This window comes from Herpailurus yagouaroundi, unplaced genomic scaffold, assembly GCF_014898765.1.
Source record: "Herpailurus yagouaroundi ecotype Mexico unplaced genomic scaffold, PumYag 211, whole genome shotgun sequence".
Taxonomy (NCBI): domain Eukaryota; kingdom Metazoa; phylum Chordata; class Mammalia; order Carnivora; family Felidae; genus Herpailurus; species Herpailurus yagouaroundi.
This window is the reverse complement of record NW_024412442.1, coordinates 7,328,426-7,342,183: the sequence shown is the minus strand read 5'-3', so window position 1 is coordinate 7,342,183 and position 13,758 is coordinate 7,328,426. Positions and strand designations below refer to the sequence as shown.

The 13,758-nt window shown below is 37.8% G+C and overlaps 1 protein-coding gene across 1 annotated transcript in view; it reads right to left on the bottom strand.

Moving 5' to 3' along the window:
• Positions 1-13,362, bottom strand: part of PTEN (phosphatase and tensin homolog) — a 92,293-nt gene extending 78,931 nt beyond the window's left edge. The window contains exon 1 of the mRNA XM_040454242.1: positions 13,163-13,362. Within this exon, the coding sequence (XP_040310176.1) occupies positions 13,163-13,241 (79 nt within the window). The 5' untranslated portion in view covers positions 13,242-13,362. The remainder of the gene's footprint in view (positions 1-13,162) is intronic.
• Positions 13,363-13,758: the final 396 nt, after the last annotated feature.

Sequence of the window (13,758 nt, the reverse complement as noted above, 5' to 3'; positions counted from 1 at the left end):
ATCACTGACTTTATGATAACCGTCTTGTTGTAATATTGAAAAATATTCACTTCCCACTGAGGGTATTTTTATCATTATATGAACTTTATAATCACTTGAATATGTGGATTACCAAAAAAAAACCTGAAATTACATACTCTGAATTACAAGTGAAAATTCATATTTTAAATTTTAATAATATGCAATTTTTAAATATACTAAAAAAGGAGAGCAAGTCTACATTGAACAGGTAATACTTTTAATTTTCATCAGCTACCCTTAAATGCTTGTTCCTGAAGCATTATCATTTTAGTATAAATCTAATTATTACGATTGGGGGAAAAATGCCCAATTACTGATCATAATTAGTTGTGGAATCTTCATATTCAAAGGAGAACATACTAATAATCTTGGAAAACAAGCTGAAACATGAAAGCAAAAACTAAGGAATCAACTCTGTGAACCAATAAACTTTTTAAAAACATGAAGTTCAATATACAGAAAGACAAAAATAAAAGAAAGGATGGAGCACCTGGGTGGCTCAGTCAGTTAAGTGTCCGACTTCGGCTCAGGTCATGATCGCACGGTTCGCGGGTTCGAGCCCCGCATTGGGCTCTGTGCTGACAGCTCGGAGCCTGGAGCCTATTTCAGATTTTCTCTCTCTCTCTCTCTCTCTCTCTCTCTCTCTCTCTGCCCCTCCCCCACTTGTGCTCTGTCTCCCTCTGTCTCAAAAATAAAAAAACATTAAAAAAAAAAAGAAAAAACAGAGAAAGGAGCTCTTAACACCTTACACACACCCTTTAAATACTATGCAGTAAACAAAACAGGTAACAACTTAGTATCTGGACAAAAATCTCACCTAATGTGCCGCCTCACTTAATGTTAGAGAGGAAATTTATGCACACATTATCTGTCTATCCAAAAAGGCACCATTCTTTCCACGGCCTACAGGGCAGACCTGAACAAATTCTATAAACTGATGCTGGTAAAACTATCTACTTCCATCAGACATGAATCTGAAATTGGCAAGATGTTTCTTACACACAAAAAAAGAGGCCCTAATCACAAAGTTGGATGTGGGAACATAAATCCAAAATCCTACCTAAACTGATATATTATACCGGGTCACATTAATCATTTGTCATGACGACAAACTTCTCAATAAAAAAACAAAGTCAATATAATAAATAAAACAAAGTAGATTAAAACTAATCAGATCTTATTATGCCCAACATGCAGTTTTAAAGACTTCTTTGCAACTTGGAAAGACCAAGTTCTTAGGGGTGAAAAGGAATTAAGTTATAGAAACACCTTATGCAATGGCTCAAAGGCAACAGCAAAATTTTAAAGGCAGAAAACTCATTTACTAGCAGAAAGATAAGAAGTGAGTTGTACAAGAAAGCAGAGAACCTGAAAAATATTTTAAAGCAAATATTTAAAGAATACATATTAAATCAGTTTCCTGATTAAGTTCTGTAATAATGAATTCCTATGTATCAACTGCTAGGAAAACTAAGAGTTTAAAAATACCGAAATCTTGTAATAACTTAATACCTCAAGTTAAAACATGATGTTTCCACTTAAATATCCAAATAACCTTGTAAAACTAAATGACTAAAAGCCAGACTTCCATTACATAAGCTTTAGTTCTCAACCAGTATCTCTGCATTTTGGTAGAAAAATATAAACACTGGCATAACCACTAGGTTTTGTTTTTGCAAAAGCTTAAAATTTGATATTAGTCTTTAAAGACTGTAATTAATAGATGATTCCAAAACCAGAAATGTCAAGACCACTTATATCAGTAGATTATCTTAACTTTCCCCTATGTTTGAGTAACAGATGGTAAGCCTTAGTTCTTGGACACAACACAATAATCACAATCTGTGTGACCTTTTCAGTATTAAAAAAAAAAATCCAAATAGCCTTAATAACCAGCACCTTGGTGTATTTTACAGTAATACATATAATTTTGATCACAGTGGACAGAAACTAGATATGCAAAACTGCATCATACTTTCAATGTGCTATTTATTTTACATAAGGTTCCTACAACTAGTCCATGAACTCTTCAGACGTCAGAGTGCTTCTTCAGTTTTCAAAAAACATACGTGCATACATTCACAAAGTATTTTGACTATTACTTTGTTTACATTAGCACCAAGAAGGCATATACCACACCTAGATCAAATTTTTTTTTAGTTTAATAACTGAAACAATTTTACCTCATTTAGAAAAATGTTACAAGTAATTTTGTTTAAAAAAGAGAAGTCTGTTTCTTCCTCAATATTTTTGTTCTAAGTACACGAATTAATACATTCACTGAGATTTATCATTCAGCTAATGTCAAAATGATCTCCCTATTTTAATACCTGACACTTGAAAATCTGACACTAACAAATGCAACTTTTGATTATAAGTGCAAATGCACAGCAAACCTTCATCAATAAATATCACCAATTACTGAGGCAACTATGCAAATAGAAACTGTATCACTCAAAATATGCTCCAGGGAACAGTAACATCATGACAAGCCATACCCTTTCTGATTAAAGATAGGAATGCAACAGAGTTATAACTACTTTTAGTATAAAATGTGATAGCTTATTCAAATTACTTCTGTATCCACTTTAATTTCAATACAATTTTCCTACAAAAGGAAAAGGAAATTTGACAGATCCAAAGTGTTTAGATATTTTGTCTTACTTAAATGAGTAAAATATGCTTAAAACTTTAAATATGCGGTAGCTTTCCTATAAATAACCAAGGGGAAAAAAACTTCAATAGTCCAACACTTCAGCTTTTTTGTGTGCATAACAGATTATGACTTTGTGAATCAAAATCATGAAAATCTTTCCTAATATTAGGTCATCTTAAATCTGCTCTAAAGAAAAATCAGAAAAACATAGCAGGAAAAAATATTAGCCAAATACTGAGAACAAGTTTAATGTATAACTATAGGGAAATAAATATATCTAATAGCCTCAACATTTAAAATAGTTAAGCCAATTATGAGGGACTCTGGAAATTGTTTAAAAATGCACACACACCTTTTAAGTTCACTATGATGAATGACACTTTTTCTGATGAATTACATTTTAAAATAAATGCACATAAACTAGAAGCTAAATGGAAACGTGAAGTTTCAAAGAAGGACAATGAGCACTTTAAAAAATTCTCTTTAGTTGTATATTTATAAAACAAATTTTTTTAAAGAAATTTTCTTAGGTATGGTGAGCAAATGAAGTTTATTATTCATGTAATGAAATAAATACCATAAGCCTTACTCAATTAAATTATAGCAATAAATGCCATCTGTTTTCCTTAACAAATCTGAAGCTATCATACAATTAGCAGTCCCGGTTTTAAAATATTTATCAGTATCTCTGGATATCTCCCGTAATTTCAGAAAGAATCACAACACTCAGTCAAAACTTAAATTTCATAAGAAGGTTTAAGATAGGCCTGACATTTTACTTTGCTTGTGTAAAATGAGAGGCAAAGTAAATTGTAAAATCAAGCAAACAGAAAAAGAAAAAAAAAAACAAAAAATCATCATAGCAAACAATCTATTCCTAGAACACTTTCGTAATTACATTTGTCTGCCCTAAAAACAAAACAAAACAAGATTCAGAATCCACCAAGATACTCCCCTGACATCTCATCTCTGAACTAATCTAAAGCTCTGTCCTAATTTCTTCTAAAAAACTTCACATTAATGCAAGTTTTTAAATTAGATAAATAAAGCACTTTAATTCAACAGGCTGACACAGCAAAGTTAGGGTCTGGAAAAGGATGCAACACATCCATCAGGGAACCTCAGAGTCAGCCCTACTATCATTATCTGGAAAGATATGAGAAGTTTTTAATAACTTGTCAGAAATTTGCCATTTTGTATCCACACATTTAACTCCACCATATCTGACTATAATAAAAACAGCTTTAGAATAAAGTCCAAGACTAAAGAATGCATTAAACAACAAAAAACAAATACACTGGGGGCAAAGTATCTCTCAGTTGCTCCACAAGTATATAATTAAAGGAAACAAGCTAAAGATTACATTAAAATTAAAAACTATTGCCAATATAAAGATGAAAAAAAGTTGGGTTTTTTTTGTTTTTTAATAAAGCATATCCATCCTGTTAGAGCGGTTCGATGTAACGTCCTTCTGAATACCTCCCTTTAAGGTACATTTAGACATTTATTGAAAACATCTTCAGTCTTTCTAAAAGAAGTTCAAAGCAAAACTTTCACAATCAGCCAAATAACACATGAGCCTTTTTCAAATAAACCTTTTTAGTCACCAGTGATATCTTTTGTGGGCAAAGTTCTCCTTATAAAGAGTACCGGGCTAACAGCAGTCCAAAGACCTAGATGTTTTGTAAAAGCCTAGCTCCATCAGTCATTAGCAAATTGACAAGCCGTACCGCAGCCTAATGGCAAAGGGACTGACTTCCATCAAATATTACACTTATTATGTACCAGACACTTGGTACGTTTAAAGTAGAGTTTTTCAACCTCACATCATTGGCCATTTGGGCCAGATAATTCTTTGCTGTGGGAGGGACTGTCCTGTAACCTGTAGGATGCACAGCAGCATCTCTGGGCTGCTACAAGATGCCTACCAGATGCCAAGAGCATCCATCCCCACAGGGATCTCGCAGCTATGACCACCAAAATGTCTCCACGCATTGCCAAACGCCCAGACAAGGTGGGAAGGGGTCACTCCCAATTGGCAACCAACATTCTGAAAAACACCTAACCTATAGTTCCAACATACCTAAAAACCACCCTACAAGGATTTTTACCACGATGTTAGAGATGTGGAAAATAGGGTTCACTAATGTTAAGCAGTGTATCTTGTATCACACAATTGACAAGTGGCTGAGCAAGGATTTAAGCTGGACTTTGATGAAAAAAAGTCCATGCTCTCTCTATTCCACCATGCTGCTTTTCTAAACTTATTGCCTCATCTACATAATCAGAATAACATTTGCCATGTTGAGCTATTTAGGGTTTACAGAACAAACACACGTTAAGGATTTGTTTGACTGAAGATAATATAGTATGGTGGCTCACAAAGTGTGACCCTCAGACCACCAGGATTAGCACCACTTGGGAACCTGCTACAAATACAAATTCTCAGACCCCAACCTAGACCTAACATTCAGAAATTCTTGGTGTAGGGCAAGTAATCTATAGCTTACCAAGCCCTCCTGGTTATTCGGATGCCCTCTAAAGTTTGAGAACCACTGACATAACAGAATGGGAAAAATACTGCACCAAGTGCCTGAACATGCTGCATCCTTCCTTGGACTCAATCTCAACTACCTCTTAACAAGTTACTGATTCTTACTGGAGCCATGATTCCTATACAACAAAAGAATAAGGACAGTAATACTTTGTTCGGGCTCTTTTCTTCTTTGCAAAACCAAATGCGCTAAAGATTAAGAAAAGGCTTTGTTAATAAAAAACGCTAAACAAATCTAAGACGTGGGTAGGATACACGCCAGCTGATTCTACTTACTACATTAAAAAGAAAAACACCCTTCTGACTCAAGTTCTCATTTTTCTCATTTCATATCTCATAAATGATTACGTAAGAATGTTAAATAAATTTTACATCATGGCTAAATACAGCCTGGCAAAACACAGTTTTCACATCAAGAAATAAAAAAAACAGGAAAAGCCCAAGCATTCCATTTGATCCCTAACAGACTCAGAGTAATTCATAAATACGCATTTAAAAAATAAACACCTAAAAATCAAGCTTAGTAACATCACCCAAACTTCATTTTAAAAGTAGAAAAAAGTTTTCAGTTCTACTTATTTAACCTCCAATCAGTTTAAAATGACTAAAATACTCAAAAAGAAGTCTCACTAATTCATGAGAGCAAAGGAATTTTAAACAGAAAAAGAAAAATTGCATTGATTTTAAAGCAAAGAGTTGTTTGCAATTTGAGCATGTATTCTGTATTTATAAATCACTTCAAGAATCCATCTGACTTAAAGAATACATGTTCAAGGGGCGCCTGGGTGGCTCAGTTGGGTAAACGTCCCACTGCAGCTCAGGTCATGATCTCATGGTCTGTGAGTTCGAGCCCTGCGTTGGGCTCTGTGCTGACAGCTTAGAGCCTGGAGCCTGCTTCGGATTCTGTGCCCCACCCCTCCCCCAACTTGCGCTCTGTCTCTCTCAAAAATAAATAAATGTTAAAAAAATTTTTTTTAAAAAGATGTGATTCACATCACAACACATTTCATAACACCTTAAATAATTAGATACTCCTTCTAAAAGGTCAAAAGTATTAAACATATAAAATTGGGGGGCGCCTGGGTGGCTCAGTCGGTTAAGCATCCAACTTCGGCTCAGGTCATGATCTTACGGTCCGTGAGTTCGAGCCCCGCGTCGGGCTCTGTGCTGACAGCTCAGAGCCTGGAGCCTGTTTCAGATTCTGTGTCTCCCTCTCTCTGACCCTCCCCCATTCATGCTCTGTCTCCCTCTGTCTCAAAAATAAATAATAAAAAAAAAAAAAAGTTAAAAAAATTAAAAAAAAAAATTGGCAGAATGCAATCCTTGCAGTTACTAGTAATGAAGAAATCCTGATATTTTGGCCCGAAAATCTACAAAAATCAAAGGAAATAAAATTCACAACTATTCTGAAGGGACTTAACAGTATTAAATCAACTGTAAGTTTTGGGTAGTGATACAAAGCAAAACACAGATGGCATGTGGCGTGAGAGAAAGAGGGTTTTAGACAACTCTACAGTCCTAGAAGATGTCAAACGTTCAACTCTCCAACCTAGACCTGGACCAGACCAAAACTACAGCCAGTTAGTACAACACACAACAAAATACGTAGAAGTCACATATATAATGAGACAGGGCACCATTCATTCTGCAATGCAAAACCAACCAACAAGCCCAGAAATTCACTGGAAATCAAGCGCTCCAGTACTGAGAGTACTGGGAGACAGCTGAGGGACCAGCAGGGACAAAGGGAAAAGAGAAGCATCCCTATACACACACGATGGCCTTTACTAGGCAGATCTCAAGCTCAGTCCATCCTTCGCCACGCCTGGTAAGAATGAATGAAGAAAAAAATCCTTTAGTTTTCTTCCCATTTCCAGGGACTAAAGTTATATTGAGACTCTTGATCAAATGTGAACATGGGATGCACTGTAACACAAAATTTCAACACTAAATTAAAATTCTTATGTTATATGAATGCACCATGAGATTAACTATAAATTATACTGTAGTAGCTGAAACCTGGCACTCAAAGTCACATGCCTCTCCCCAAACTATGAACTTAAAAAGAAATGCTAAGATACATACCTTTATTGATAAAGTTTATATAACTTTTTATATCATACATTCAAAGTTTTCTTTGAGAAGATTACTCTTTGTAAACAAAATACAGGATATTTAAATTGACCTATCTTTAACACTAAAGAAAACTTACTATAACAATTTTTTACTTGAAAACATCTGCTTCATGATGCAGTAACACCAGGAAGCTGTCCTCTTACCTATCTTACAGCAAATCCTCTGTGATTAGCATAATTGATTTTCTGTGGTAGACTGTGGGAGGGAGCGGACCTTTGCCTTCTGTGTGTGATGACACAAAGCAGTCACAGACTGCTTACACTCAGAGCACCCAAAGGGACACCCTGAGTTCAAACTCTACTCATAGTCTGAACCAATTAAAATTCTAACATATCCCAAACTGAGGAAATTCAGTTACAGTCACTGCTCCTCCCATAATAAATGAAAATACAAATTCTCACATGTGGGTAATCTGAAATTGTAAGTTTTACCAGCAGCAGTTACCATGTATTCACAATGTGGCAGGCAGTATGCTAAGTGAGTCACTTACATCATCTCATTTATTCTTTAAGATAAATTTTACAGATGAAAACAGATGGAGAAAGATGAAGTAACCTACTCAAAGTCACCCAGCTGCTCAGTGGGAGAACCAGGATCCCGACACAGGCCGAAAGACTGGCTCCAGAGCCTACCCCATCACCTAAAACGAAACAACGTACACACAATGTGTACATAAAACTAATACTATTTTAACGCAATTTGAAATAAATTTAATCTTATTTGAAAACTATAAAACAATATCCACCAAGGTAATCTGTTTGGAGAATTCCTTACTTAGAAATATTAGGACAGTCTGCTGACTTTATACTTATTTACACACACTAACCCAATATTCAAACACTTCCGTAGTCGACACGACGACCACTGATGACAATTAAAGTGTATAACCACCTAAAATGCAGCTGAAAGTAGTCTTCCACTGTATCCACCTCTCAGGACCGTCCATGCTACCACGTAAATGCCTAACACCCTGAAGAGGTCCCCCTGCCTCCTAATGCAAACTGCTGCAAATGAAGAGAATACGCCTGAGCTATACTGAACTACAACTGCCCACCTAAAATTACTTCACCTCTAAACAATGTGTGTTCTTCTTATATTAATATGTTTCCGATAGACTTTACTCCAGTGCAAATTACTTTAAAAGAACCCCACTGCTAGTACCTTTTCTGTAACCAATGAAAAACATTTAAAAAAATAGGGAACAGGTGAAGAGTCAAATCCACTATAGTAACTTCACCTTTCCTCACAAATGACAAGCGTTTTACATTACTAGCTGCATGTATCCAATACTCAGAAAGACAATCATTATTGACAGACCAAAACACTTTTGAATCACCTAGCAAAGAATGCATGTGGCAGTACGTGGCCTTTAGGAGACAATTAAGGATACCAATTTGCTCAGAGAATCCTTACCAACTTAAGGTCATGCAGCTGAACCTCACCATTACTGACAGTTCTGACAGCAACGACATTAATTTCAAAGCCGCCAGACCGAAAGCAACTGTAAAACAGAACTGAATATTTACTGAAATCATTACTGACCCCTCTCAGAAGATGACACAAATGTCTCAAGTCACCACCCTTACAACAATCCTAACACCTTTTCTTAAAGAATTCAGGTCACCAAAGAATTCTCCAAAACTGACTTGACTTAAAGTTTATCTAACAAAAAGGAGAAAGGAAAGAAAAGGAAAGTAAAGAGTAAGGGTTCTATGGAATAGAAATAAATCTTCAGAACTAATGGTTTCTACAGGAAAAAAAAATACGATATCAAATAAATCTTTTATACCACCATTAATAACATATCCTCTGGAAGCTACATCCTTGTATCACCACCAAGAAAGTGACAAACTATCACACGCACGCACACTTCTAAATTTCTCTTTAAAAACTCCATTTCACGTACAATATTAACATAAAAACATTTCCTACACGTCTGTCCTACTGAAAAGGCTGAGGTCAAATTTTTAAAATAAAAGGTTCACTGAGAGTGAATTAATGGTGAAACTTTGTGCACTGATTTTCCCATAATAAATACTCCTCCATTAAAAGTCACTGAAGGAATTACTTCAGTGACTTAAAAATCATTAAAATACTGAGCTATCACCAAATGAACAAATAGCAAGAGGGGCAAATCTCAAAATGAGAACACGTGAAAATAAGAATTGAAGACTTCACTTCTAAAAAGTACAGAAGTCTGTAACATTAAGAGGTTTGTGGATTTCATGTGGTTATTAGGAAAAAGCAGATACACCGTTCCACACAAAAGCGAAAATATTGACAGATATGTTTCTGACGTTGTTAAAATAAAATTCTAAAAGGTAAGGAATACCAATGCATCTTTTCTACACTTCCTAAAATATATTTGAAAGTAAGGAGGTTATATACAACTCACCACATTTTTGTTCACCATGATGTTTATTCATCTAATATTCATTTAGTATATTATAAGCAATGTAAATCTGCACTGAGGACTGTACTACTGTGCAAACTTTTACAATGGACAGCGATAAAATTCCTTTTTCCTTATGTTAAATCATAAACTTCAAGTTACTCTTCCTTCTTTCAGATCCCCTTTATTCTTGAATACCTTCCATGAAAATGAAGTCTGTACATTGTCATACAGCACTTAGGTGGCCCCAATTAGGTGGTCATGTTGTTCAGAAAATACAACTTAGCAGATATAAAACAGTGTAAAGTAAAAATCGTGAATAGAATCTTTCAAAAAAAAAAAAAACACTAAACACACACACACACGCACAAAACCTGACAATACAATACGGTCATTTCAGTAAGCACTAATCCTAGAATACAGCTAACTTCAATAGTCACTGTACCCTCTGCAAGTTAAAAAAAAATATTCCCTATGGTTAATATTTGAAAAGACCCAAACTCATCGAACAATAAAAATACATGCAACCAAAGCCTAAAGTTTCCATGAAACTGAAAGACACTAAATTTTTTACAGTCTCATGGTCTGCACTACTTTCCAGACTAACTGTAAGATACCAACAAATTATTTTTAGAACAACTCAATTTTGCAAATAATATTTTAAAACTGAACAATGGTTCTCGTTGCTCCTCTGAGAAATCATCTTACAGATAGAAATACTCCAATCGCTACTTTCATAATGGAATTTACCTTCTCACAGGCTAGCTGCTGAAACAGACACCACAACCTGCCAGAGAGAGTCTTCAATGGCCATTTTAATTCCCCGCCCACCCCCCCACCCCCCAATAAACACAGAACACTAAAGTGAAACCAAGCAAAGCAAAGTGCTTTGGTGCATCAAAATTTTTGGAAGTGCGACTACCAAAAAAGCGAGCCCTTCACTGATCTTTTTCCTAAGTGATTTTTTTTTTCCGTATCAATATTTGGCTCAATAAAACCACAACTCTAGAAATTAAGTGTTATTAGTCATTTGATGCAGTATTTGACACTGCTTTCTATGCATCCCATAACGAAAAGCACAGTTTTAGAGAAAGTTCTAAGTCACGTAAGTGTCACGTACAGAGGCAAACATCTGAAGTCAAAGAAGTGGCCAATCATCTCACTACTCACATGTAAGAACCTGGCAGAGTAATTTTAATCTTCAAACCCTGACAACCTGAAAGCAAATGGGTGAAGTAAAAATAGTATAAACGTACTCTAAATCATAAAAGCAATCTACCAAACAGCATTCTAGACATTTTCTTACATGAGGACTTTTCCTAAAAAGTTAAATAAGCATTTAATTAATTTGTTCCTATACATCCAGATGACTGTCAATTCCTGCCAACAGTAGGCTGCTTTTGAAATAAATTACAAATCAGAGAAGGGTTTCCGTAACTAATTATCTTCTAGGCAAGCGGGTCAAGTTCAGTCTTCCTAGTTTTCCAATTAATGCAGGCTCCAAAACTTCTAAATGTTCCCTTAAAATATTATTTTTTAACTTAACAGAAAACTTACGTTTTGTGTGCTACAAAGCTCCTTCTTCAGTAACTTTTCTCTTCATCTCAAAACAAACACTCGGGCAAAATTAGCTGTGCACACTTATGTGCACAGCTACATAATCCAAAGGAATAAAACCTCTTCAGATAGAGAACACGTTCTTGTCTTCAAAAGACACATCTTCCCCACGATTTTTAGCAGGACGTACAGACACTCCAGCACCACTCTACCTTTAAGCAAAAGGTTTACTGGTATTTGCCAAGAAATGATTTTTTTTTTAATCAAGAATGCTCTGTTAGAGCTCATGCAATTACATAACCTTCACTAAGTAATGCCCACACTTATAACTCACATCACCAAAATTCTGGTCTTAAGGGAGGCCTTCACCAGATGCTTCAGTCACCTCGGACCAGTAACTGAATAGTTTTTCGTGCCTCTCACCTACCAGGAACTCGCAATGTCTGCGATCCTTTCCATTCTGAAAAAAAAAAAAAAAAGAAAAAAGAAAAAAAAAAAAAAAAAAAAAAAAAAAAAAAAGAGGGTTCCATCCCCACCCTTGATCAAAACCAGCTTATTACACCTGAAACTGCCAAGATTAATGCCTTTCGATAACCACTATCTTTTGAGGTACAAAGGCCTAGACAACCAAAACGATACTCTGTTAAAATTCTCAGGTTTCTGTCTTGAATACTCAACAACCTGAGTCAGTAAATTTAATACAGTGTGTGAGAAACCGCTAACAGACCTACACAGTCTGAAGCCGGAGTGATCCACCCTTGCCAGCATTTCTGGTGATTAGCTGGTAAGTTACACTTGACAGGTTACACAAGTCAGAGTCACATTCACGGATACCCAGACGTGTCAGAGGACCCGACCCTGAAATTCTGGCCTCACAGGAACCCTTCAATTCCAAGTAAGAGCTGAACTTGAACCCCTGCAACAGCCTAGACGCTGCACATCATCATCCGGGATCAAAAAGCACTCCCTCTCCATTCCATTTCGTGCGACAAGACCGCTGGATATAAAGTGCTACTGAACTGCAAATTTCGTGCCCCATCCTACACGACCCCACCAGCGGAGGCAAAAAAAGGCAAATTTAACAAAGATCCAGCAAGAACGCCTTAAGGAGGCAGATTACGAATGCCACGACTGATGGGAAGCTACAAAACTTCGAAATGCCGTTTCAAAGTTGTCATTGACTTAGTTTAAATATGCAAGCCCACTTTGGCCCTCAAATGAACACCATATATGCCGAAAAGGATTCTGCTTCCAAAGTTATGCAAATCAGTTCACAACTCACATCAAAAAAAAAAAAAGAAAGAAAGAAAGAAAGAAAGAAAAAGAAAAAAAAAGTCTATCAATGCAACCCAGGAAACTAGAAACAATCAGTGCAACATTCTGATGCAATATGCATACGTGAAACACTAATTTTCATTTTAATCTAATCTATACCCTTGATCTAGGGCCTAAAGCCAAGATTTAATCGAAATATGCTCAACCTCAAAGCGTCTACTTTTCTGTTCATTTAGCAGACCGGATTACCGAGCTCACTAATCCACTAACCGTGCACTGGAGTCCGTATTAACGGACAATAGCCCTTAAGAAGAGACCCCCGTGGACAGACCGAGAAAACCAATCTGGTGCCCTGACACTTGCAACCAGGCAGAGAGTTCCACGGCGCCGAACACACCCTAGGCTGAACGCATTCAAAGGAGGCACCCGACACACGCACGATCGAGAAACGCGAGCCGGGTTAGCGGCCACGGTCCCCCAAACCACGGGAATTTTTCGCCTCCGTCTGCTCCCACGTTCTAAGAGACAGTGACAGAAAGGCAGAGAGGGGGGCGGCCGCAGAAATGGATACAGGTCAAGTCTAAGTCGAATCCATCCTCCTGATATCTCCTTTTGTTTCTGCTAACGATCTCTTTGATGATGGCTGTCATGTCTGGGAGCCTGTGGCTGAAGAAAAAGGAGGAGAGAGATGGCAGAAGCGGCTGGTGGCGGGGCTTCTTCTGCAGGATGGAAATGGCTCTGGACTTGGCGGTGGCGGATGCCCCTCGCTCTGCCGCCGCCTGGCTCTGGACCGCAGCCGGGTAATGGCTGCTGCGGCGGCTGCTGGATGGTTGCAGCGACGGGGCCTGCTTCTCCTCAGCAGCCAGAGGCCTGGCCGCGGCGGCCGCGGGACGGGGAGACGACGGGTGATCCTCGGGACGGCTGCCTCCGCCGGCGGCCTCCGGAGCCCGGGCCGGGGGGGGTGCGGCGGCGGCGGAGGGGAGGTTTAGAGCCGGCCCGGGTCCCTGGACGTGCCGCCGCCGCCGCCGCCGTGTTGGAGGCAGTAGGAGGGGAGAGACCAACTCTCCGGCGGCCCCAGCCCTGGAAATGGTGACAGGCGACTCCGGCCCCCTCCCCGGGGCTGCAGCCGCCGCGGCCGCCGCCGCCGCCGCCGCTTCTCCCCCCCGC